The sequence below is a fragment of the Lepidochelys olivacea genome (genome assembly GCF_965140295.1).
Source record: "Lepidochelys olivacea isolate rLepOli2 genome assembly, chromosome: 7".
NCBI lineage: Eukaryota > Metazoa > Chordata > Testudines > Cheloniidae > Lepidochelys > Lepidochelys olivacea.
In genome coordinates, this window is record NC_140417.1 from 102797001 (window position 1) to 102822751 (window position 25751).

General features: G+C 37.9%; 1 protein-coding gene across 2 annotated transcripts in view; it reads right to left on the reverse strand.

Annotated features, from left to right (window-relative positions):
* The window catches only part of DOCK1 (dedicator of cytokinesis 1), a 552328-nt gene that overhangs the window by 48609 nt on the left and 477968 nt on the right, over window positions 1-25751 (reverse strand). For both annotated transcript variants that reach the window (XM_084632948.1, XM_084632949.1), the window contains exons 40-46: window positions 18131-18235; window positions 15251-15392; window positions 14952-15030; window positions 11894-11978; window positions 9904-9990; window positions 4670-4846; window positions 3408-3491 (exon numbers count right to left, since the gene is read on the reverse strand). In XM_084632948.1, coding sequence (XP_084489074.1) covers window positions 3408-3491; window positions 4670-4846; window positions 9904-9990; window positions 11894-11978; window positions 14952-15030; window positions 15251-15392; window positions 18131-18235 — 759 coding nt within the window. The remainder of the gene's footprint in view (window positions 1-3407; window positions 3492-4669; window positions 4847-9903; window positions 9991-11893; window positions 11979-14951; window positions 15031-15250; window positions 15393-18130; window positions 18236-25751) is intronic.

Sequence of the window (25751 nt, forward strand, 5' to 3'; positions counted from 1 at the left end):
TTTCCAGTCATCTGGGACTTCCCCCGTTCGCCACGAGTTTTCAAAGATAATGGTCAATGGCTCTGGAATCACAGCCGCCAATTCCTTTAGCACTCTTGGATGCAACTCGTCCGGCCCCATGGACTTGTGCACGTCCAGCTTTTCTAAATAGTCCCTAACCACCTCTTTCTCCACAGAGGGCTGGCCATCTACTCCCCATGTTGTGATGCCCAGCGCAGCAGTCTGGGAGCTGACCTTGTTAGTGAAGACAGAGGCAAAAAAAGCATTGAGATAGCGATCTCTGGCCACTAAAAGTCTGGTGGTATAGTGGGGAGGGGGCCAGGGGTCTCCGTGCGCTGCTCCTGCCTGCCAGCACCACCCCTGCAGCTCCCATTGGCCGGGAATGGGGAACTGTGGCCAATGGGAGCTGCAGGGGTGGTGCCTTTAGAGAGAGGCAGTGCACAGAGCCACGTGCTCCCCCACAGGGGCTGCAGGGGCATGTTGGCCCCTTCCGGGAGTGGCGTGGGTCTGGGGAAGGCAGAGAGCCTGCCTTAGCCCCGCTGCACCGCCGCCAGGGAGTGACCTGAGGAAGTGCCACCCGGCAGGAGCCCGCACCCCAATCCCAAGCCCTAAGCCCCCTCCAGAGCATGCACCCCATAACTCCTCCTATACTCCGTACTCCTACACCCCAACACTGTCCCAGCCCAGAGCCCCCTCTTGCACCCAAACTACCTCCCAGAACTTGTTCCCCTCACCCCTTCCTGCGCCCAAACCCTCTGCCCCAGGCTCAGCCCAGAGCCCACACCCTCTCCCAAAACCAAACCCCCTGCCCCAGCCCAGTGAACGTGAGTGAGGGTGGGGAGAGCAAGCAACGAAGGAAGGGGAGAAGGAGTGAGTGGGGTGGAGCCTCGGGGAAGGGGCGGGGTAGATCCTAGTTTGCATTTAAATTCAAAAAGTGGTCTTGTGTGTAAACAGGTTGGAGACCACTGACCTAGAAGGTATCCAGGAATGAGGTCTTAATCTTTGGCCTCTCTCTCTCACGCTCTCTCTCAACAAAGATTACCTTTAAACTAAAGAGTATCAATTAAAGATTATTACCAATTACTTGTTTCCGGTGGTGCCCATGCACACAAGTTACTGCATAAGATGATCATCTTACTGCCAACACTTATATTTAAAAATAAGACTATACAATGAAAAAAATTGTATTCTGTTCCAAATACATGTTTTATTTTTCACTTTCCAAATAGAAGGCACCATCCCTACCCTGAAGAGGTTGTTTTCCAAAAGACAAATGAGACAAAGGGAAGGTGAAGGGGTGCAACAATACAAACAAAATAGTCACGGAGGTAACTGTCAACATTCGATATCATAATGTTTTATTAACACAATGATCTATATTGAGATATCAAATCTCTGAGCACCTATAATATGCTCAGTTGAGATACAGAAACCTATTTATTAGGAATTGGACTGAGACTGCCAACTTATTGTGTTTCATATTGGCCAACAGATACCTACTGCTGAGCTGGAGATGAAGTCAAACTAGTGATTTAATGGAAAAAGATTCTATACTGTATCTCTCTCCAGTCCCTTGAGCCATCTTGTTCCTTATGTGAAATAGTGTTTAAAAGTTTTCTTTAACCTGCCACCTTTTCTATGAAGTTATGCTATTTGAAAAAGTTTTCTTTTAGGAATCATGACCACTCTAATTTTATATCAGGTAGTTTCAAAATTATTTCTTTTGGTTTTTGATTTTTATCACTTATTGGTGACAGCTTCAGAAAAATATTTGTTTGTATTAATCTCTTGTCTTTAAATTGCTTTGCTTCTATCATACTTGGAACTAAACTGGTGACAAGAAAGTTGTGTGTATTTTTAAACATGTTGACAAAACAAAACTTGCAGATTTTAAATAATGCATTTGCCAGTGTTTATTCTTATTTTAATGAATACATGTTTCCAGCAGGATGATCCTCTTTTGGGGTAAAATGTGTTCATGAGCACCAATACAATTCATTTTTAATATGGCCATTAGGGGCAATGACAGTGCTGACATGAAGTTACTCTCTTGGGATCAAATTATTTTCCCCTCTTGAATCTGAAGTCCCTAAAATCCAATCTACAGTAAACCTTACAGGGGAACAACAACAATTAAAAAAATCAGTAAAACTTTTGCTATAGTTTTATGGCCTTTCGAGGATTTTTGAATTTTATCTCTATGGTCTCTACTACATCTAAAATTGAATCCTCTAGACATTAAATTATTTCATTTATAATAAAGACAGAATTGAATATAAAACACTATAATATACTTTTTTCTGGGTAAAAACATTTCTAGTCACATCTGTGGATTTTTATCATAAAATTATTCTGAGGCCAACGAAAAAATATCAGAGTACAGCCTTCCAACAAAGCTAGAATAGGGTTTCCTGTTTTTCCTGAAATGTATTCTTTGGAAGACAGAAATGTAGCTCTTCACAGAGGAAGGATGATACTATGTTTAAGGCACAGGACTTGGAGATCTGGGTCCTATTTCTGGTTCACTACAAATACCTGTGACACCTCTTAAGTTATTTAAAGTATGTTTCTTCTATGAACAGTGATTGTAAAAATGGCACTGTAGAGTTCCACTATATATATATAAATATCATAATATATAATGTATCATCTGTGTGTCTGTATGTGTATATTTAGTTATCTACACACATCCATACACACATTACAATTTTGTAAGGTGCGCTGGGAATGACACAAAGGCGTCGCAGAAACTCTTGCCCATTTACTATACATTTCGTGTATACGTGACTTTAATTGACTATCTGTCATACACAGTATACAGTACTACAAGATGCTACATATGCACATCTGTGGTTGTAGAAAAAAATGTGTTTTATATATATATTATCTGGAGAAACAATAAGTGATCATGTAAACAGACAACATTATAAAGCATTTGCACAAGGAGAAAGACTTACGGTCGAACATGTAACCTAGGGATTTAAATTCTGAGTTCTTAAACTGTAAGACTTGAATACTCTTAATTTAGTTTTTATTGTAATTCTTTATTAATTTAGCACTATACTGGAAAAAATTAGAACTAAATTTACAACAGAATTGGCCAACACAATCATAAGGTATTGAGTCATTTGAAAGTGAGAGAGTGTATTTATCTCTCTAAACTGGTAACAGGAGAGACTATGTAATAAAAAATGGGTTAATAATGTTAGTCACTTGTGAGATTATCAAATGACAAACTATGTCAGATTTGAAAAGATGAACTTTAGCTCATGTTCCAAGACAGTCTAAATGCCATGGAAATGTATACACTACGGTGAATGGTTTGATGCCTGAATTTTGTCACAAGTGACAGCAGGCTGCTTTTGTATGCCACTTGGCCCAGGCATGATTTGAATTAGACAGTTTACCTGCCACGCTATGAGGTCCTTTAGTTTTTCTATCTTTTCGTGATCTTCTGGATGCTCATGCATGTATTTTTCAGTAAAAAAAGCCTAATGAAAACAGAAAAGTACCAGTTATTTCAGAAAATGATTGAACATTTACTATCTAGGAAGGCTTTTAGTTATAGCAAAGGAAAATGAATCAAACCAAAAGATTTTCCTAAAAATATCAGTAATAACATGTCTATAAATACATAATTAAAAGCAATGAATGACAATTTAATAGTGCCTGAGAGCATGATATCCATCCTTTGGGGGTAGTAAAGTAGGGGGAGGAATATTATCATATGTTGCTCATCACTGAACCCTCTGGTCAAGCAAGAAGTACTGCTGAAGGGTTCTGCTTAGTCCGCCTCATCGACAATTATGGGTATTGTGCCCAAGTGCAATTTTGGGGGTCACCAGGAAGATTAGTTAAATTTTGAAGCCTACAATACGTCTTGCAGCACAACAACATGATTTACATTCCACAATACTATATATCAGTATCCAGTGGTTTAGGCGTCCTATGTAGGTAAAGTAGGCCAGGGATATTGGAGACTGGAAGAGTTCTTCCGATAACAGGTCAAAGAGTGCATATCACATATCTCCCTTAGTTATCTTACAAAAACTTATTGCCTATGTAACAGCAGTTTGAATAGGCACTAATATAGTTTTTACATTTTCACCATTTTTATACTAAGCTCTCATGTGTATATATTTATCAGACTAAGTCTGTGATAAGCAGCTGAAGTCATTCAAATATATTTGGATGGACTGTATATTAACTAATAAATAATAATAATGCACTTTCACTAAATTAATCCCAATTACTTTTAATTCATAGTTGTTAAGGCAGGAAGAGACAACTGGTCATACTAGATGTTCAAGTAGTATAACACAGGCCACAGAATTTCACCCAGTAATACCTGCACGAGCTCCAATACATTTCAGTTGAACTACAAGCATAAATTTTATAAAGTTATCAAATCTTCATTTAAAGATTTCAAATGATGGAATCTACCACACCTCTTGGGAAATTGGTCCAATGGTTAATAACCCTCACTGTTTCTCTTTTTTCAACCCACAGAATTCCTTTATAAATATCACCCATTTATAATATTCTCGAGATGTGGAAAATTTTAGCTCTCCAAAACTGACCTATAATGCATAAGTTTACTCATGCACGCGTACACACCACACACACTTAATTAGATTCCCTGACCAAACAAAGCTAATTCTGAACATACCTTTTCATAGTTCGTGAATCCTCCCATGACTGCAGGATCCACAATGCCATTAAGTAGCATAGAGAGGGGGTTAATAGGTAGATCTGCATCATTCAAATGTTGTTGAACCATATTATTGATCTTATCATTTGTTAACTGCATAGTTTCTATTGCATTTTCCAGTGGACTGATTTCAACCTAAAAGAACAGCACAAAAATAAGTTTTAATTCCTGGTCCAGTAGTCATGTAGCAGGTCACGGTTGAATAGTTTGCTCCCCACAAAACCATCCCAATGATAACTAATAGATTTTAGAGTGAAAGAGGAATTTTAGTCAATAGCTGCAGGAAGGTGCTGTTTCTACTAGGCAAGATATATAGTGTCAATACTGCGATAACTGATATGAGATAAACAGATAAAAGGTTTACTGTTTTTCGCTCTTACAGCATAATTACTGCATAGACCAAGGCTCTCAGAAAGATCAAGCATGTCTAAAACATTAGAATTGCTTTGACAGAGCCCAAGTGAGCTTCTTGGGAGATACTGAGGAAAATTATGCATATGAAGACTTATGGACAAGCAGCTCTTAGTGGGTACAGAAGAGTGATCCAGACCCCATTATGGTAACAGCAGAGCCAGCATCTTGGATTGGATTGTCTGATGGACTTTAAAGATGTGCTCTTCAGATACTTAAATATTAAAAAGGAAGAAGGTACTTCTGCGTGGCTTTTGCAGTAACTGGTAGCCTCTCAGGAAGTTGTATTAAATATGTTGTATAAAAGGCAATCATATTTGTACAGTAGGTACCACTGTCTTCATTCTATTTTGGATAATTAAACCAAAAAGATGCTTTCTTCCCATACAAAATGGGAAATGACTGCCAAAATGGGAAGGAGTACTGCGGAAAGGGATCTGGGGGTCATAACAGATCACAAGCTAAATATGAGTCAACAGTGTAATGCTGTTCCAAAAAAAGCAAACATAATTCTGGGATGTATTGGACATTAGGAAAAACTTCCCGTCAGAGTGGTTAAGCACTGGAAAAATTCCGTAGGGAGGTTGTGGAATCTTCATCATTGGCCATTTCTAAGAGCAGGTTGGACAAAGCACCTATCAGGGATGGTTTAGATAATACTTAGTCCTGCCATGAGTGCAGGGGACTCTGGACTAGATGACCTCTGAAGGTCCCTTCCAGTTCTATAATTCTATTCCATGGTCTAAAGTTATTACATTGTTTAAAGTAGGGGTCCTCAAACTCTTTAATAAGGTGAATCGGTTCTTAATAGAGAGATTGCATTGTATGCACCTCCCTCCCATTTGAAATCATACAGATCACCTCCCATCATTTGTGATCAGATACATCCTTCTGGCAACTACAGCAGTTGATTATGCCTAAAAGTAATATCTGGAAAATATTTAAAATATAGCTAAAATACATATTAATGTGACTAAACACCCTGTATGAGGAGAGCAAGCTCTCTACAGACCACCAGCAAGTACTCTGAATACCCTTAGTTATCCACTCACCAAATTTTGGAAGTCTCTCAATTAAAGAGTGTTAAAGTTCTAGCCTATTTATACAAAAAATGTTGTGGTAGAAATGGAAAACGTGTGTGATGGGGGTTAATTGGGGCCTGTTAGGAAAATGCAAGTGTGTAGCTGATTACACTCTAATTTACATAAACTCTACATAAATGAAGCACTTCTAGCTAGCTATCAGTTGCTTAGCATGCTTCTGAGAGCCACTTATAATCAAATTTCTTTAGTTGTCACTCTTACACCTGCTATCTGATTAAATCAAGTCTGTTTTAATTATAATTTTTTAAAGTGTGTTTTGAGCATTATTTTAGAATTCAAGGTTTCATGACAAATGACTCTGTTTGTCTGCTAAGTTTGTGCACACAAACTTTTAAAATCAATACTGAACTTGTAAATCTGGTTTCAAACCAGAAACCTGATTTTAGAAGTTATTCTCATCCATTCATTACAGAGAAACACCAGTATATTATCTGTGAGTCCAATTAAAATTTCAGAGCTCAAATTTAACATATTCAAATACTCACAACAACCTGTTTGCAAACAATCTACAGACCAAGAAGTATTAGTAAAAGTGAAGCAAATAATTTCAAACAACAAATTAAAGGAAATCATAAACTGCTATTAGTTATTTACAAAAAGAAAAAAAATAAATTAATTCATCTATTAAATTATTTAATCCTCTCTAGTCAATGATTTGATGTGGCATCAACCCTTTATTTAAAATGGAATTTTCAAGTTCTATCAACAACTTATAAAATATTCAAAGGAGTTTCATTCATTGTGCTCTGCAATGTACCCAGAGTATTTATATCAGGAATTAAAATGTTGTGTTATAAAGGTGCAAGATTTGCAATTATGCTGCTAGAGTTTTACCTGATACGAATGTTTATGTACAGTTAATAACTGCTTTTGTAGTAAATAGACTTACATAGTAGGTCAAAAGTCATCCTTTGCTCTCCTTACTTTTGTTTCTGTTTCCTTTTTTCAACTGTGACTAATATAATCCTTACTTACAAAAGGCTTATAGAAAGAGCTCCATTAAACAGATTCATGCACATTTCTATCAGGTGCACAGCATTAAAAGTGCACATGTATAAACTGGATGAAGTGGCCTGTCAGACTGTGTTCTTGACTCAGAAGGTGAAGGAGTTTTCATCAGATATGCCAGGTTTTACAGAAAACAATTCTTGCAACAGGGAGGGTAAATGCTATCATCTCTATCAGGATTATGTTGAAAATATAAAAATACAAAAATAAATCAAAATGTTTTATTCAGTTGCCTAATACTGTCAAATATCACATTCATATTCTGTTACTATAGATACCATAGGCATTTTCTGCATTACTTTTGTTCATCTAAATACAAATGTCCAACCAAATCTCAATGGAGCAATAAAATGTTTTTAATTAATCATATGCAAATTGTTCTTTCCCTTTAAAAAAATAAAATAAAGCCTCATAAGGAAGATTTAAAAACTGCAGCAAGTAACAACGTTTTCACTGCAACTTAAAAATTACAGCTAATTTAGTATGTAAGATATTTTATGGATATATTTTATGTAAACAGTTTTAGTTATGAACTAGAAAAAAGGAAAGGATTACTTGTGGCACCTTAGAGACTAACCAATTTATTTGAGCATAAGCTTTTGTGAGCTACAGCTCACTTCATCGGATGCATAAAGTGGGAAGTACACTTTATGCATCCGATGCTGTGAGCTGTAGCTCACGAAAGCTTATGCTCAAATAAATTGGTTAGTCTCTAAGGTGCCACAAGTCCTCCTTTTCTTTTTGCGAATACAGACTAACACGGCTGCTACTCTGAAACTTAGATAAAAGGAGATACACATTTGTTAAAATTCTTGGTGAAGTTTTTAGGGCATATTTTACCTAACTTTAAAAACTATAGTGAGAACTCAAACAACATTTAATCACTAATGATATTTACAAAAGAAATTTAGTCAGCACAAGTAATTTAATTTAGTTAAAGTCTTCCCTTAGATAAATTACAGTTAAATGATCCAATTCCCACTTTTAAAAAGCAATACTTTTGTGGTCTTTACAAATTAGAGCCCTTGGCAGAATTCTCTCTCTCTTTTTTTTTTTAAATAATTTTGACAGATAATATTTTTATTTTAAAGTATTTTTAAAATTCTTATCAGTTAACATTTTCATAATTGTGCAAAATCATTTGTTTTAATCATTTTTCAGTTTTTATTTATTTAAATTTTCACAGTTGTGGGAAATTATGGGGAGGTCAGACAACAGGAGGAATCAGACAATATTTAACAACAGCAAATGTTGAGAATCAATAAGTTAAAACTTTATAACTGCTAAAACACAAATTGTGAGCTTCACGTCAAAATGTACAAAGGAAATATCCGTAAATCAAACTCAAGTAAATTCTCAAGTATCATTTTTCTTTCTTTGCCTATCTGTATATTTTTATTATAGCTGGAAATACTTTTTCACTGATTTGTGTGTTTATGGTGAAATTGACACTTAATGATAAAAATCTAATCCTTCCAAGCCTACTCATACAGCAATGAACGAGTAGTCCATTTGATTTTAATGTGGCTACTCCCGTGCTTAAAGGTAAGAAGTGCTGAAAAATCTTGCTGAATCAGGGCCTAGAGGTTTATACGATTCACCATTCATATTTTTGTACCAGTGACAGAAGAATACTACTTTTGCTATCTGAGCCTTCACCTTAGTCAATAAACAACAGTATTCTTTGATGAGAAGAGTGGGTATGTGTCATAAATATAAAGGGAAGGGTAAACCCCTTTAAAATCCCTCCTGGCCAGGGGAAAAATCCTCTCACCTGTAAAGGGTTAAGAAGCTAAAGGTAACCTCACTGGCACCTGACCAAAATGACCAATGAGGAGACAAGATACTTTCAAAAGCTGAGAGGAGGGAGAGAAACAAAGGGTCTGGGTCTGTCTATATGCTGCTTTTGCTGGGGATAGACCAGGAATGGAGTCTTAGAACTTTAGTAAAAGTAATCTAGCTAGGTATGTGTTAGATTATGATTTCTTTAAAAGGCTGAGAAAAGAATTGTGCTGAATAGAATGACTATTTCTGTCTGTGTGTCTTTTTTGTAACTTAAGCTTTTGTCTACAGGGATTCTCTATGTTTTGAATCTAATTACCCTGTAAGGTATCTACCATCCTGATTTTACATGGGTGATTCCTTTACTTTTATTTACTTCTATTTCTATTAAAAGTCTTCTTGTAAGAAAACTGAATGCTTTTTCATTGTTCTCAGATCCAAGGATTTGGGTCTGTGGTCACCTATGTAAATTGGTGAGGATTTTTACCAAACCTTTCCCAGGAAGTGGGGTGTAAGGGTTGGGAGGATTTTGGGGGGTAAGATGTGTCCAAACTATGTTTCCCAGTAAACCCAGTTAGAGTTTGGTGGTGGCAATGGATATTCCAAGGACAAAGGATAAAATTAATTTGTACCTTGGGGAAGTTTTAACCTAAGCTGGTAAAAGTAAGCTTAGGAGGTTTTCATGCAGGTCCCCACATCTGTACCCTAGAGTTCAGAGTGGGGGAGGAACCTTGACAGTATGTAAGTCCCCATTCCTTTAGCAGGTTACATATGGTTCCATTGATTAGACTTTGAGGTTAAGCAGAGTTATATACACTACATATATTCAGTAACTGAAAGAAAAAAGTTCTAAGTAGTCTTAGTAAATTCATCATGATTTGTCCTTACCATGAAAACTGATTTGACTTCAAACCATCTTAAAATCCCTGGTAATTTATATGCTGTCACATAGACGGTTCTCTCAATCCACATATTCTGCAAATATAACATAAAAAAGGTTAGAAATAGCATGTTAGCAGATTGATAGCTTTTATCCTAACCAAAGATTTACAACTTCATTATCAGAAAGAAGAACTGCAGCAGTATAGACATTACAAAGCTAAAAAAAAAATTGCAAATGGAATCTGTATGTATATTTCAGGGCTATGTCTGTGGTGAGATTGGTCTCAACACGTGTGCTATTTAACAGCCAAACATTGGTCTTTTAACTAAAGGGTAACATTATGTAAAAGCTCCACCTGTTTCTGTTGAACTGTCGTTTTCCAACTAACCTGTCCCTCGTGTGACAATCACATTAGACAAAGTGGGACGACAGACTTCAGGAACAAATTTATCTGTCTACAGAAATCCTCCACTCCATTCTCTGAGTGGACAATTTTAAATAAAGCTGAAAACAAGTTTCCCACGTGTAACCTTTAGGGTTCTCACATTAATGCCCTAAAAAGTGTTCTTACAGACTGTATCTTTCATCAAAAATCTCAGTGAGTTTAAGTGCAAGGAGAAGCAGCCTAATCTTAAAACTTCTTTGTCTTCTATTTTAAAAGAAATTATTGTTTTAATTATTGCTCTCTCATGTCTATAAATGTTAAAGTCATGATGAACATGTTTCTTTATCTAATTTTGTTTTCTTTAGCCCTGCCTCCCCATTTTAAATGGGGAATATATTGGCATGGCTGTCTTTTATTAGCTCCTAACTCACTTAGGAGCCTAAGTCCCATTGAAAGTCAATAGGACCCAAGGGCTAGAGTTTTAAAGGCATTCAGGTGCCTAGTGAGATTTTCAAAAGCAACCAGATGCCTAGAGTTAAGCACCTAGGTGCTTTTGAAAATTGCCATAGATGCCTACATGCCTTTAAAAATCTGGCCCGAAGCTCCTATGTGTTTTAGTTACTTTAATTTTTTTAAATTGGAAATCAAGGTACATTGTACATTGTAGCACTTTATCTCACCAAAACATCTTTGTTGGTTTTTGCACCAGAATCATCCATTGATGATGGGAGCATTTTCTTCCATCTCATCTGGGATCACTTTTATTAGCAGCCAAGTTTACTTTGAGTAGCAGAACAACCAGCTGTGGCACAGGGCTTGTCAAGTGAATCAGGATAGACTGGCTGAGTATCTTCTGCCTGCAATGATAGGGTGGAGTTCCGCAACACACCAGCCCCTCAAAGCACAGCAGATTAAAATTGGCTAGCTTGTATGGAGGTGTAAGACTGCAGCTCTCTATTCAGAGCAAATGGTGAAGTGGACAATGAACCTGGGGAAGCTGTTCACTGTTCTCTGCTCTAGTAAACCAATTCCAGTCTATTCAAAGGCACAAGGAGCCTCCTATTCTAAAGAAAATTGAGATCTACAACTGAAAAATTATATATAAACTACAAAGTACTGTTAGTATTATTCCTCTTCTTATGCCAGGAATAAGTTGGGTGTGGAGAGGGAGGGGGGAAAAGCACTTGATTTTTGTGGCTTGTTGTAACCAACTTGGTGGACACAGGCTGTGATAAGAGAGAGAGCTTTATTGACCATATGGTGAACCATCTGGTTTTGTAAAATATGTATTGCTGTAGCAAAGACTGATTTTAAAGGATGCCTGGCTGGGACCCTTAAGGTAAGACAGCATTCAGTGAAGGATGGTTACATTTTAAGGCCTGACGGTTTTGTATTTCTCCTGCAAAGTGGTCAAATGTTCAACAGACTAAAGAGAAGCTTTGTTCATTTTGCTTAGTGCTATAAAACAGAATTCGTGATACATATAGTTTTTATTGCACTCATAATAAATTCAGTCCCATTTTATTGCAGTTACGAAATCAATCTATCAACCTCCAACAAACCAAAACATAACAGCTATCCTGCATTCACAAAAGAGAAAAAAAAATTACCGCAAATTCATTATCTGGGTTTTTCTCTCCTTTTCGGACAGGCCGTGAATACTCAAATCGTTGGACCTCATTCACCCTATAGAAACTGAATTAAGAAAAACCAAAAAACAGATAGCATAACTGTAAACGTATTTTGTATTAACAACATGTTTAGTCGTTAGAACATTTAAATAAAATACTGCTGAACTTCTCTGTTAACAGGGAAAAGGAGTCACAGTTTGCCCCATAGCTCTGAGTCTGCCGGCATGTACTGATGCAGTGTAGTTGTAGCCGTGTCGGTCCCAAGATATTAGAGAGACAAGGTAGGTGAGGTAATTAGATCAGCAGACGTTGGTCCAATAAAAGATAAGAACATTATGTGTCTCTCATGGTCTTATCTTTTATTGGACCAACCTCTGCTGGTGAGAGAGATAAGGTTTCAAGCCACACAGAGCTCTTCTCAGGTCTGGGAAAGGAACTCCCAGCATCACAGCAAAATACAAGGTGGAGAAGACTGTTTATTATAAGAAGTTGGCACATATTGTAAGGGACCATTCAAAGTAGAGTGGCCCTGTCATAAATATAAAGGGAAGGGTAACCACCTTTCTGTATACAGAACTATAAAGTCCCTCCTGGCCAGAGGCAAAACCCTTTCACCTGTAAAGGGTTAAGAAGCTAAGATAACCTCGCTGGCACCTGACCCAAAACGACCAATGAGGAGACAAGATACTTTCAAAGCTGGGGGGGAAAGGGGAGACAAAGGGTCTGTCTGTCTGTGTGATGCTTTTGCCGGGAACAGATCAGGAATGCAGTTCAGAACTTCTGTTAAGTAATCTAGCTAGAAATGCGTTAGATTTCCTTTTGTTAAATGTCTGGTAAAATAGGTTGTGCTGAATAGAATGTATATTCCTGTTTTTGTGTCTTTTTATAACTTAAGGTTTTGCCTAGAGGGATTCTCTGTGTTTTGAATCTGATTACCCTGTAAGGTATTTATCATCCTGATTTTACAGAGGTGATTCTTTTACCTTTTCTTTAATTAAAATTCTTCTTTTAAGAACCTGATTGCTTTTTCATTGTTCTTAAGATCCAAGGGTTTGGATCTGTCTTTACCTATGCAAATTGGTGAGGATTTTTATCAAGCCTTCCCCAGGAAAGGGGGTGTAGGGTTTGGGGGGATCTTTTGGGGGGACGACATCTCCAAGTGGGCTCTTTCCCTGTTCTTTGTTTAACACACTTGGTGGTGGCAGCATAGGGTTCAAGCACAAGGCAAAGTTTGTACCTTGAGGAAGTTTTTAACCTAAGCTGGTAAGAATAAGCTTAGGGGGTCTTTCATGCAGGTCCCCACATCTGTACCCTAGAGTTCAGAGTGGGGAAGGAACCTTGACAGGCCCGTTAACACTTCTGCAGTCATAGGACAAAAAGAGGAGGTCAGTGGGTGTGATGGGGCACCTGCTCCTCACTGGCAGAAAAGGGGTTAAAAGGAGCCCTAAGAAGACTGCACTGGAGGCAGCCAATCAGGGCCAACCAGGCCCATATAAAAAGGGAGCTGCAGCGCAGAGTTCAGTTCTCTGCTGGGAGCCCAGCGAGGAAGGACTGTCTCTCTGGAGGGCTTAGAGAATTGTCCAGGGTGCTGGCAGAGCAGTGCTATGAGCAGGAACCGGGGGAGCGAGAGACAGCTCCTGGCTGGCTGCTGGGGTTTGCAGGCTGAGGCCCTGGGGCCAAGGCAAAGAGGATGCTGGGGCCATGAGGCAGTGGCCTGACAATTCGCTGCAGTAGCCATTAAGGGAAGTGGCTGAACAGTGGACTGCTGGTCCCCCGGAAGGGGGGAGCACAGTGTGTGGCACGGCCAGAGGGCTGTGTCATTGAAGAGGACGCTGCGGACCTTGGAAAGACATGGGTCCTAGAGCAGGAGTGATGGTGGCAAGACACCACCTGAAGAGGGCGCAAAACGAATTCTCAAGACAGGCAGCAGGAGGTGCTGGAGTGGTGAGCGCCCACCCATTAGAGTGGGTTACAAAATATTGTAATAAGCTGTAAATCCATAATGAATGGATTTAGACACCAAAAATAATGGCCTGAACAGAAACACTGGATTTATTGCTAACTGCAACGATCTGTAAACCACCAACCCCCTTTTTATTTTACAACTGCAGAGGTGTGCCGTTGTTTTTAGTAACTACAAGGGTTCTCTACTCAGGGGCTAAAGGTAGTCTGCAAAGATTAAGTGCCAGGTCCTGGAAACTTTATCAGTATGGGCTGAAGAGCTATAAGCAGCCAGGTAAAAAGGAAAATTCAGCATGATATTGTTTAAAATTCACACTTTACTTTTCTCCTTTCAGCTCTTGTCATGCCTGTGAACGTAATGGTTGCTTGGTTCCTGCTTGGCTACAGTATCACATCATTCACTGTACTGTGATGTTGCAACTAACACAGTCCTCTACTTAGGCATGGAGCCAGTCCACAGAAGTGAAGTAACTGGAGTAGAACCTCAGAGTTACGAACTGACCAGTCAACCAAACATCTCATTTGGAACAAGAAGTATGCAATCAGGCAGCACCAGAGACAAAAAAAAACCCCAAACAAAACAAAAAACAGTACAGTACTGTGTTAAACATAACCTACTAAAAAAATAAAGGGAAAGCAGCATTTTTCTACAGTACAGAAAAGTTTCAAAGCTGTATTAAGTCAATGTTCAGTTGTAAACTTTTGGAAGAACCATAGCATTTTGTTCAGAATTACGAACATTTCAGAGTTACGAACAACCTCCATTCCCGAGGTGTTCAAAACTCTGAGGTTCTACTGTAACTTTTATTATTATTTATATTTTGGTTTGTGGTACTGCCTAACAGTCCCAATTATAGATCAGGACCCCATTGTGATATGAACTTGGGCTCACCTCCTCAAGCATGTGTCTGTGTTATCTTCAGTGGCTGCTTATAGAAATTTATTTTTAAAATCAAACACATGCTATAACAACAAAGAAGAAGAATTACAGTTTACAAGGATTTACTTAATTTCAGTGTTGTATGCAGGCCATTCACCCAGATTGGTAAGAAGGTAGAATTAATGGAAAACTCACCTTACAATTTGCTCTGATACCGGCTTGTGAAATTTGGGTGGTAAATCAAGTTTTGGTTTTACAGTAAAACACTGAATATCTGAATTGACAGGTTAAGAATTGAAAAGAGACAGAGTTTAAATTATGCAGGAGAGATGGTTCAACTGAGAAATGTCTCTTGAAAATTGGCATAAAGACAGTAATATTTCAATAAAAACATAAAAAGTGCAGTGAACTACTGTGCAATTTTAGCAACAATAACAAATTCTCAGTCTGATTAGATTACATGAGCATACGCATGTAGCAATTTTCAAGGATACACTGACCAGGGGAGTTTTTAATATCATCGCCTGGTGGAGATGTTGTCTTCATTTTTTCGGCATTTGGAAATTGGGTTAATAACCTTGCTTCAAAGTCTTCACGACGTTCATATTCCTTCCCCCGGTAAATGAACACTTTGTTCTGGAAACAAATTAAGCAGTGAAATTCATATAGTAACATTCACAGTACATTCACTATAAAATAGTATCCTAGTCCGCTGAAAGCGTATCTGGAGGATTCTTCAAATGCTCCTACTAGCTGTAGAAATATAAAACATCTAGTTTACAACAGAATGACACACAACACAGATATTATGGTGAAAATTTTGCAAAGCACTGAAGCATTAATTAATCCATATTCAGTAAAGCCATTAAGCACATACTGAACTTCAAGCACAGGCTTAAATCTTATTGAAGTTAACGGAATTTTAGTATGTGTTTAAATAAGGGCTTATGGCAAATAATAAAGGCCTCAATTCAGGATAGCTCTCGAGCACCTCTTAACTTTAAGTGCATAAGCCACCTTCCTGAATATCTGAAAAAATATTGGCCAAAATAATCCTCTCCATTGCACCCACAAATCATCCTCTGAAGTGAATGGTGTTTGCATGGTGTATCAGAGCGGAATTTAGCTATTATGTCTAAACATTTACAAAACCAGTTCCGATGAAATGAGTATGCAAGGAGTATCAGAGATTCTTGCTACATCTAGCAGACAGTTCCATATAGTCTGTAGTTATAAAATGACATCTTATTACATAGTATCTCAACTCTAGTGCAGAGCACTTCATATACATCCAAAGATGATATATCTAATTTAGCTTTTCTAAAAAGATCGAGATACTGTGGATTTCATTTTAGCTCTCTCAAACAGGTTTCTATTAATATTTTACAGTTGTCTGAAAAGAATAGCTTCTATATGATTATTTTAATGCTAGGTCATTTCTGTTTATTGCTTTGTGTCACTGAATGATGAAAATTAAGATAAACCGATAAGATAAATCTGAGTTATACGTTCAAGAAATATGCTTAATTCTTAAAGATAAGTATGTTGTATAATAGGAGGCACATAAGTTTATAGCACAAAAGTGATCAAGACACATTAAAATGAATTTTGATATGAAAGTAACAACCTAATCTGAAAATGTTTTATCTTATTATTCATCTCAGAAGTTCTTAGAAGTAAGACTTGTAAAAAAATTATTACCAACCTAATAGAAAAACAATGATTTGTGGAGCATAATGCTAATAATTTCTATAACAGTCACTTAAGTTTGGTTCTGCAATGCTGCTCCTTGAAATTGACAAGAGCTGAAAAATATTTCTCTCTATTTGAGAATAGAAATATGAAGATAGATACATTAAAAGTGAATCATTCTTATAACTCAAAATAAAAACTGAAATACAGGGAAAATCTTGTATTGAGAACCTTCTCTGTCAGAAATCCACATAATAGCCAAACATTACAGTTTTTATTGCTAATATATATTTTTTATTGCTAATATATATATATGACACACTGACCCTTGACAATTTTTGAAGCATAATAAACATGTTGCTGCAATAACACAAAATTATTCAATTGTGAAGAAAAAGATCAGTCCAATATTAGTAAACCTGGTTAACTCTATTCTTACTTTCCATTATATCCCTTTGAATATACAGATAACACAATGCTTCAACTGGAAAATTGTGAGTTGTACTTTCTGCACATTTCCTGAATTCAAATGTATTACTGGCCCAGATGCTGGAACGTGCGAATATACTGCTATTGCACTCAGATATTCAAGACAGCTTGCTGCCTCTCTTGTGATCCCAGTAGAATAATTTCCACGAAGTTGTATTTAACAGCTCTAAATCGTTGACAGATAACTCTGTCCATAATGGGAAATATGCACTCTGTTGTACGTTAATGCGCATGTGGCAAGATTAATAGTAAATCACTCTCTGAGAAGTTACCAGTAACTTTATGGTACCTTCTATTTTCTAGTTTTGAAGATTACTGTTATTCTCACCATTCCCTGTGGTTTGTTTTTCAGGAATTTTATAAAATGTTTATCCAATTATTTTCTGGGGAAGCAGTCAAGTTTCAGAATTGCAGATCAGCTGATGTCTCACAAGAACAGAATAATCAAAACTAGCATTTACAACTTTGTAGACAAAGCACTAGAAAATATAGGATAAAGACAAATCCTGCACTTACCAGGTGTAAGGATCACATACCCTCATGAGAGCTTTTCATTTTCATACTTTATGATTCTAACAATCAGAATAGGAAATATCTTGCCTGTTGTAATCCCCAATTAGCTAAGTATTATATTTTAGTACAATAATTACAATGCAGCTACTTTCTATTCCTAAATCTTCTACACATTTTTGTTAAGAATATCTTTAATCTGTAAATGAACTATGACAAAATGTAAGTATCACAAACAATTAGAAAAATACTTTTATTAGATATCGTTTTAAATTGTAACTATAGTTCAGACAAAAATAATTTATTAAACTTATTGGCCCTTCACAACCTTCTAATATTATACTAGTGAAAAACTGTTCTCTCTGACAATCATTATTTGCGCTCTGTATTAAAGGAACAATCAAAAGCAAGACAATCATTTAGATTTAAAACATACTGGTTACACACGTTCATTTCCAATTATATGAAAACTTAAGATTTATAAAACATTGGATGTGCTGTAAAGAATAGCTCCTTTGACTACAATTCTGCTAAGTCATAACTGAAAAGAAAATTGACATCTTTTTCGTATAACTACAAAAAGATTCCTATTTACAAATCCTCTCCAGCATGAAAGAAAAATTTGTTCAAACCAAGTGATCTACCTGTAACTCATGGAAAAAAAAAAAAAAAAGAATATTTACCCGTAGAAATGTAGGGAATCCTTGGCCATAGTATCCAACAGCAAAGTAATCTGGTTTAGGTCTTATCACTTTCACGATGTTTTCATAGAACTGTGCTTGCTTTTTCTGTAAAGGAAACAGCAACAACACTTTACTTGAAAGTTTCCTTCTAGATTTCCCCTGAAGATGAGAATCCAGTGTAAGAGTTTTTCTGTTCAAAACATTCTCTATAAAGTGTTTTTGTCTTTATTCATCTTTTGACCAGTCATCTATTGATATCTGAAAATGCCATACTATTTATCCTACATATTCTTTCCGGTTAGAGTGAACTTTTGTGATAATGGATACAGAATATGGACAGAATAAATGCATACTTCCCCAAAGGAATTTTCCAAAGCACTTGAATTCTGACTTGCAACAACCCTGTTGTCCTACTCTCTGGAAATTTCTTGAGTAGACATGACCAAAGGTACGAAATTCCATATTGGATTCGGTGATATAGATTAAAGGCTTCAAAGTTGAATCCTGTAAGCACTTGCTGATGAAGCTAGCTGGTCTCATGGTACTGGCTCACCTCCTTTTTTCCAGCTGCTAAATCGCATTAAAATATGCTAACAGTATATAAATATGTTCCTAGCATTACTCTTCCATGTGAACAATTGCTGTAGCTGCAACTGGAATGTTATGCAATTGTGAATGGGAGTGAAGGTGGTCAACGGGACTCTATTTTAAGATGCCATCCATAAAATTGAAAGTTCGTGAACCCCATGACATAGACAAATGTGCCAGGGACTATTAGGCCTCTCCACTGATCTGTAGTTGAACTCAGATCCTTATTTCTTTTAAAATCAGCGTTAAGCTCAAATGATAAGAATGAGCTGTGAGGTAAGAGAACAGAATTTATAACTTTACAATATGTGCTCATTAACATAATTTCAGTCTACAAGATTTTGAATGTGGATGTAGTGTGATTTTGGGGTAGCTTTATTACTGCAACCATATGGCAGAGAGCAATTGCCATAAGACATCAACTTACCAAATACATCTCAGTTCATCTTTGGAAAAGTGAATTTTGCAACTGGCTGTAAAAATATCATTTTGCTAATGTCTTAAAGTCCAATGTTTAACATTTGAACAACTGCTTCTATATAAAAAGTATTCAGAAGTGCTGCAGCATCCATCTTTAAAAAGGGTCCCAGGAGATGAACATGGTAGGGATGCTACTTTCATTGTCTTATCTCTTCCTTAATTAAACATTAGGAATCTAAACCTCAGGACTGCCGTGCTGTGCTTGGTGCACAACCAAACTATGCTCTGTGGGGGGCAGGTGGGCAAAAGTGGCTGTATGTTACCTTTATTCCCCTGTGAACCCTGCCATAAATTAGAGCTGCCTAAGGCGAATAAGCTCATGGAACTGGACTGGGAGCTGGGGATTCTTGAAGTACAGTAGGCATGCCCTCTTCTCTGAGGGCAGCAAGCTTGTGGGGCTGGGTATGCTGCCTCAATGCCACTGGAGGGATCCTTAGCTGCCCACTTAGGCAACCTGTATCTTTCTATATATATCTATCTAAGATACTTCTGTGGTCCCCATTACCTTAGTATTTGAGCATCTCATAACCTTTTAATGTATATTTATCCTCACACCGCTGTGAGGAAGGAAGTGCTTTATCCCCATTGTAGAGAGGGGAAACTGAGGCAGAGAGAGGCTAAGTGACCTGCCCAAGATTACAAAGTAAGTCTGTGGTGGAGCAAAGACTTGAACCCAGGACTCCCAAGTCATAGGGTAGTGTTCTAACCTGTGGACCATCCATCCCTTAAGTCTGCTTAGCGCCACCAAAGCATCGCAGAACAAATGTAACAGGGCGGAGAATTAGCCCAAGAGTTTTCACAGATGGTCAGCTACCACTAAAATCAATTTTAGATACCGTGAGATACACAATTGGATTGGTATAAACAAGAGAGACCAGCTAAATCTAAACCTGCCTTGCCAAGAAGAGGGCAAAGAGACATTAGCTACAAGGATTGGAGAGCAGAAATATGCAGCCTATCAGAGTCTATGTTATGGGTATTGTTGTACTGAATGAGATCTAGCATGCCTCCTACTGAAGTGGATTTTTCCAAGTCTCTCTTTGAAATCTAGAGAGACAGCAGACAACTTGCAGCTGATTCACTGATTCAAATGATTTTGTAATTTCTAAAAAGTTTGTATTTGACCTTTAAACTGGAGATGAAAATCTTATGTAATAACTTTTCCGGTTAAAGTTATATGCATGCTTCCCTTGATGAATAATTTTTATCTATGAATACTTATAAATACTAAGCTATTATTTAAAAATTATTCTCTCGTTTCATCTGTATGATCCAATTTAAAGATGGACAATAATTAGCCATCCAAAGGATGACAGAATCTATATACAGCATCATAGGCTGGGACAGACCTCGAGAGTTCATCTAGTCCACCCCCCTGAACTGACGTAGGACCAAGTATCTGCACCATCCCTGACAATCTAACCCAGGGATCGGCAACCTTTGGCACCTGGCCAAAGGGGCTTACCCAGGGGGCTTACCCTGGCAGGCCGCATGCCAATGGTTGCCGATCTAACCTGTTCTTAAAAACCTTCAATGATGGGGATTTCACTACCTCCCTTGGAAGCCTATTCCAGTGCTTAACTATCCTTACAGTTAGACAGTTTTTCCTAATATCTAACATGAATTTCCTTAGTTCCTTGCAGATTAAGCCCATTATTTCTTGTTTTACTTTTGGTTGATATGGAGAACAATAGATCACTGTCCTTTTTAGAAGACTGTTATCATGTCCCCCATAGTCTTCTTTTCTCGAGACTAAACATGATCATTTTTTTTAATTGAGACCTCACCAGTGCCGAGTAAAACAGAACTACCACCTCTCATGTCTTAGAATGAGACTCCTGCCAATACAACCCAGAATATTAGGCTTTTTCACAACTGAATCAAATTGTTGTATCATATTCAATCTGTGATCCACTATAACCCCAGATCTTTTCTGTAGTACTATTGCTTAGCCAGTGCATTTGATTTTTCCTTTCTAAGCAGAGTACTTTGCACTTGTCTTTAATCAAAAAGATGGAATTCAATAAAGACAAGCGCAAAGTACTATGCTTAGAAAGGAAAAAAAATCAAAGATATTAATATTATTAAAAACAGGTTTAAATAGATGTGTTTTGCTTATGCCACACTTGAACAGGCATGAGCCACCAGTGACATTTCAGAATTTTTAATACAAATCCAGGTTGTCTCCAGACTGCAGTTGGCTTACACTCACAAGTTGTTAAGTGAGCGTCACCTGGTTGGCGAGAAATTGATTGGAGAAAGAAAGGAGTCTTATTCAAATATACCCAAACTGAACAAAGCTTATCCATTAAATAACAGTGACTAGCTCAGTGAGGAATATTTGTCAAGAAAGAAAAAAAGAAAAGCACAAAAATACAAGTAACATGGAAAAGAAGTAAAGATTCAGGGACGGTGCTTAGAGAGTGACCTTATCCACTGAAGAATTATCATTCAGACTTATGAAAAATGGTCTCTTCTCTAAGTAAACAAGATCAGCCTATAACCAGATTCCTTCCATACAAAAGGGCAGAACTATTTCTCAAGGAAAGAAGCAAGGAGCTCTTTCCAAAGTTGCATCTGCAGAAGCAGAGGTATCTATTATTTGTATTACAATATCATCGGGACTGAGACTAGGGCCCGCTATTCTATACAAAAACACATGAAAGAAAGTCCTTGTTTACATTTGAAAGAAAACAAAGAAAAGGAAAACAACAGCACAGAAAGGTGAAATGACTTGCCCAAGGTCAAGGCCAGTCACATAGTAGGTCAATGGCATTTCTGGGAATACGACTCCTGAATGCCAGTCTACTGCTTTACCTGCTAGACCATTCTACACCCTATATATAGTAAAAGTATGTGGTGTGGAGTACAAGGCAGCTTTGCAGAACTTTTATAGGGGAGCCTGCCTTAGCCCAATTGGTGATGTTGCCTTTCTGGAGTGGATTTCATCCCCTACTGGATTGCTTCGGAGCTTTATGAGCACCCAAGTGGATCACATTCTGATCCACTTAGATACAAATTCTTATGGACTTTATGCCCTTTCTTTCAACAAACTCTCACAAACTCACAATGTTGTGTGTGGCTTATGAAGAACTTCATACCCCTTTTAACATCTAGAGGTATTGCCACACCTCTCAGTTTTGATCGAGAGAAAAGGACACAGGGAAAGAAGTACAATCTCCCAATTCTGACAGAAATCAGCTAAGTGCTCATGGAGGAAAATCCTTACGAAAAGCCAAGTAGGGAGGTGTGTTATGCCACAGCTGCCACTAGAAAAAAGTGACTTAAGATAATTTCTTTGAGATTCTGTACTAGGAAAGAAAAAGTGAAACTGGATTTTAAGAGGACTTTATTACTGTCAGACTCCCTCCTATTGGAGCATTAACCTCTCTTATACTACTCATGGCTCAGTGTTGAGCAAAGGACAGACTCCTGACAAAGAAGACAGGGATCCCAGGCAGGAAGAACTTTTTTTTCTGTGGTAAGCTGAAGTGATCTATGCTGTGGAGTTCCTAGTTGTTTAAGGGAAGACTAAATGACTGGATGAAGGGAGCTCATTCCCTTTCTGTTTAGTAAGAAGACTTACCTTGCTTGTGAGATACGCCATTCTGAGAGCAATGAAGTTTTCTCTGCCCAGAAGAGTAGTAGGATCGACTCAGAGAGAAACCTAGGATTTCTGGTTGATGTCTCACTGTGATGCCCTGAATAGGTTAATATGGATCAGAAGGGGCCAATTAACTTTACATACTGTACCTGGAGGGAAGACAGGGCTTGATAAGGCCTAATTGCAGATGAAGCTCAGCTGGGGGAGGAGCTAGGATAGGTGTAAAAGACCAGGAACTGAGAGCAGGAAGAGTTTGATGAGTATTGCTGAGAGTTAAGTAAACAAAATTATATGGATTGCCACAGGCTTCTTCATGCTATCAGGGTCAAAAATGGATAAAGGAGATACGTAAAAAAGAAAAATTGAGGACACTAAAATTTTTAGGTGTGGGAAATCAAATTACAGCTGAACAGTTACTACCTCATTGGTGAACTTGGAATTGTATGAAAAAAACTAAGGGAAGAGGAGAAAAAAACACATTAAGACAAATGAAATTTCTGAATTTATTTATGAAAAGTGGGTCCAGCTTTGCCAAGACTACATAGACAGATCAAAAGCTAACAGTACAGGTTGAATGGAAACAGCCTTCTGTGTTCCTAGTCTTGAAATCCAGAAATCGAAGCAGCTATTGAATTATGTGACTGTTCTGATGGCTGAACTAATGCAGACAGTGTTGGTACGAACCTGCATAAAAGATGTGTGACTGGCTGCAGCTGTAATTTTATCTGATTCCTTGTATGGCATTATGACAATCAAAACAGAGACTTCAGAAAGCAGAAATTACATAATAAGTGAAATAACATTCCTAACTACAGATATAATGCAAGCAGGTATCTGCCTGACAATAGCATGGAATCTGGCACAGATCCGAATACCTGGAAATGAGATGACAAAGAAGCAAATCAAGCTCTAAAAAGTGAGGAGGTCGGTATTAAGATATCCTTAAGTAGAAAAGAATTTAAAAGTGTGGTCACAAAACAGCTTACAAAGAAATGGCAAGAACTAAGGAAGCAAAAGGACAAAGGTTTTACGATGTATGTTCACAAATCAAAGAAAATACTATACTCCACAATTATGATAAAGTAAAGTAGTCTTTTTTAGAATGTTATTTAGGGCTCTTATTGTGCCCTAAATGATAAGTTAAACTTATTAAAAAGACAAAGATGCGCTGGGTAATGTGCTAAACCAAAGAAACTGTTTATCATGTTTTATGGCATTGTGGGCAATATTCTATGGAAAGAAAGTTTCATCTGCTTAAAAATCAAAGATTTTTCCCTAAAGGCCAGTAAAAATGTCAGGGAAATGGAATAGAGCAAAAAAAAAAGTCTCGTTATGTTTCCTTAAGGATACTAGATTGAGTCAAATAATTGTTTTATAAGAACCCAAAACATGGCTAAAAATGAATGAAGAACATGGCAGTCATAGCCCTGCCTGATCAGGCTGCTGAGCCAAAAAACAAGGACAAAAGAAAAGACTGAAAAGAGGAGGTCTGCAGTCACTCCCTAGGGGGAAAGGGAGTTGGCTAGGTACAAGGAGAAGATCCAAGTGGAAAGTAAGTCCTGGGATCTTGCTTTGGACTAGGGAATTTGAGAAGAGGCCAAGAGTGGTAAAGTAACCACAGAGAGTGTAGGTAAACCCAGAGATAGGCCAGAAGGTAGAGAGGTGGGATTAGGAAGGAGTCCAGGGAAACAGCAATAGGGACTGAGACTGAGCAGACCTAGGTTGCTGGTCATAGGGTCTCTGCTCTGGAATCCAGAGTAGCTGGTGGACCCAGGTTCCCCTAATAGCCAGAGGGGAAGTGGCACAGGACCTGGATAATTGGAACAGGCGGCCACTTGAAAACAGTCTTCCAGTGAGAGGGGACTGTATAGTGATCTGATCCAAGGGTCAAGTCGTAAAGATGGAGTACCCCAAGTCCCAAAGAGAGAGGGACCACAGAGCAAGCACCAACAGAATGGGGTGCCAGACAGGGCGAGAGCTAATTCTCAGACCTAGCCACAAGGAGGGACTCCTGCAGTGAGTGGAACCCCTTCACATTCACATAGACAACTGCTGCTCAACTGTCAGACTAGACTAGAACTGGTTTGCTGCTAGAACCTATTCCACATATCATAAATGTAAGTAGCAGTAGAAGTGTCCTTCATATAGCTCTTGAGTCTAGAACTTTTCAATAGAGCTTTATCACTTGATATGATGGTGGAGCCATCCTACCATCTCCACATGCATCTTCTAACCAGATAGACTCACAAGTGTAGTTAGAACAGTTAAATGGACATCAGACATACAAGTTCTCTTAACCAGTGTTGAGTTGTGGGATCACCATATGAGAGAAAATCATCTGTGGAATGGTTAAAAAAAGTTATATATGCAAGGGACTACATATCACTTGGACCATGCTTGATTCTTTGCTGGATGTGATGCACAGAAGGAACATCTGATGGATCTCAACTCAGAAGCAGGCCAAGGATATAATCTCAAGGCAAGCAACAAAGCCAAGAAACTGCATTCCCCAGGGAGAGAATGTACCATCTGGAGAGATGATTTTACATTGATCAGTCTCTTTATGGATATGAACTATTCCTGAAGTCTATACATAAATGGATTCCCTGACGGATGAGATTCCAAGAAGGAATCCCCGAGTTTTTGTTGGGATTCACAATGAGATCAAGAATTCAGAGCATGGCTACAGTCTGGAACACTTAATTGTATCTCCCGCAGTTATTGCTGCAGACCAGCCAGTTTTCAGGAGAGGAAATTATTTTGATCCTCTGTTTCTGTAATTACAAAGAAGATTTTTTTAAAAATGGGATTGATGAGAAGCTGAATTGGAAAGTGCATATTCACAATTCAGGTTTCCTGAAGCAGAATTTAGGTACCGTTGGTGCTAAGGAGAAATCAACATATATCTCTAGAACAATAGTGATTCACAACTTTTTGTAATGGATCAGT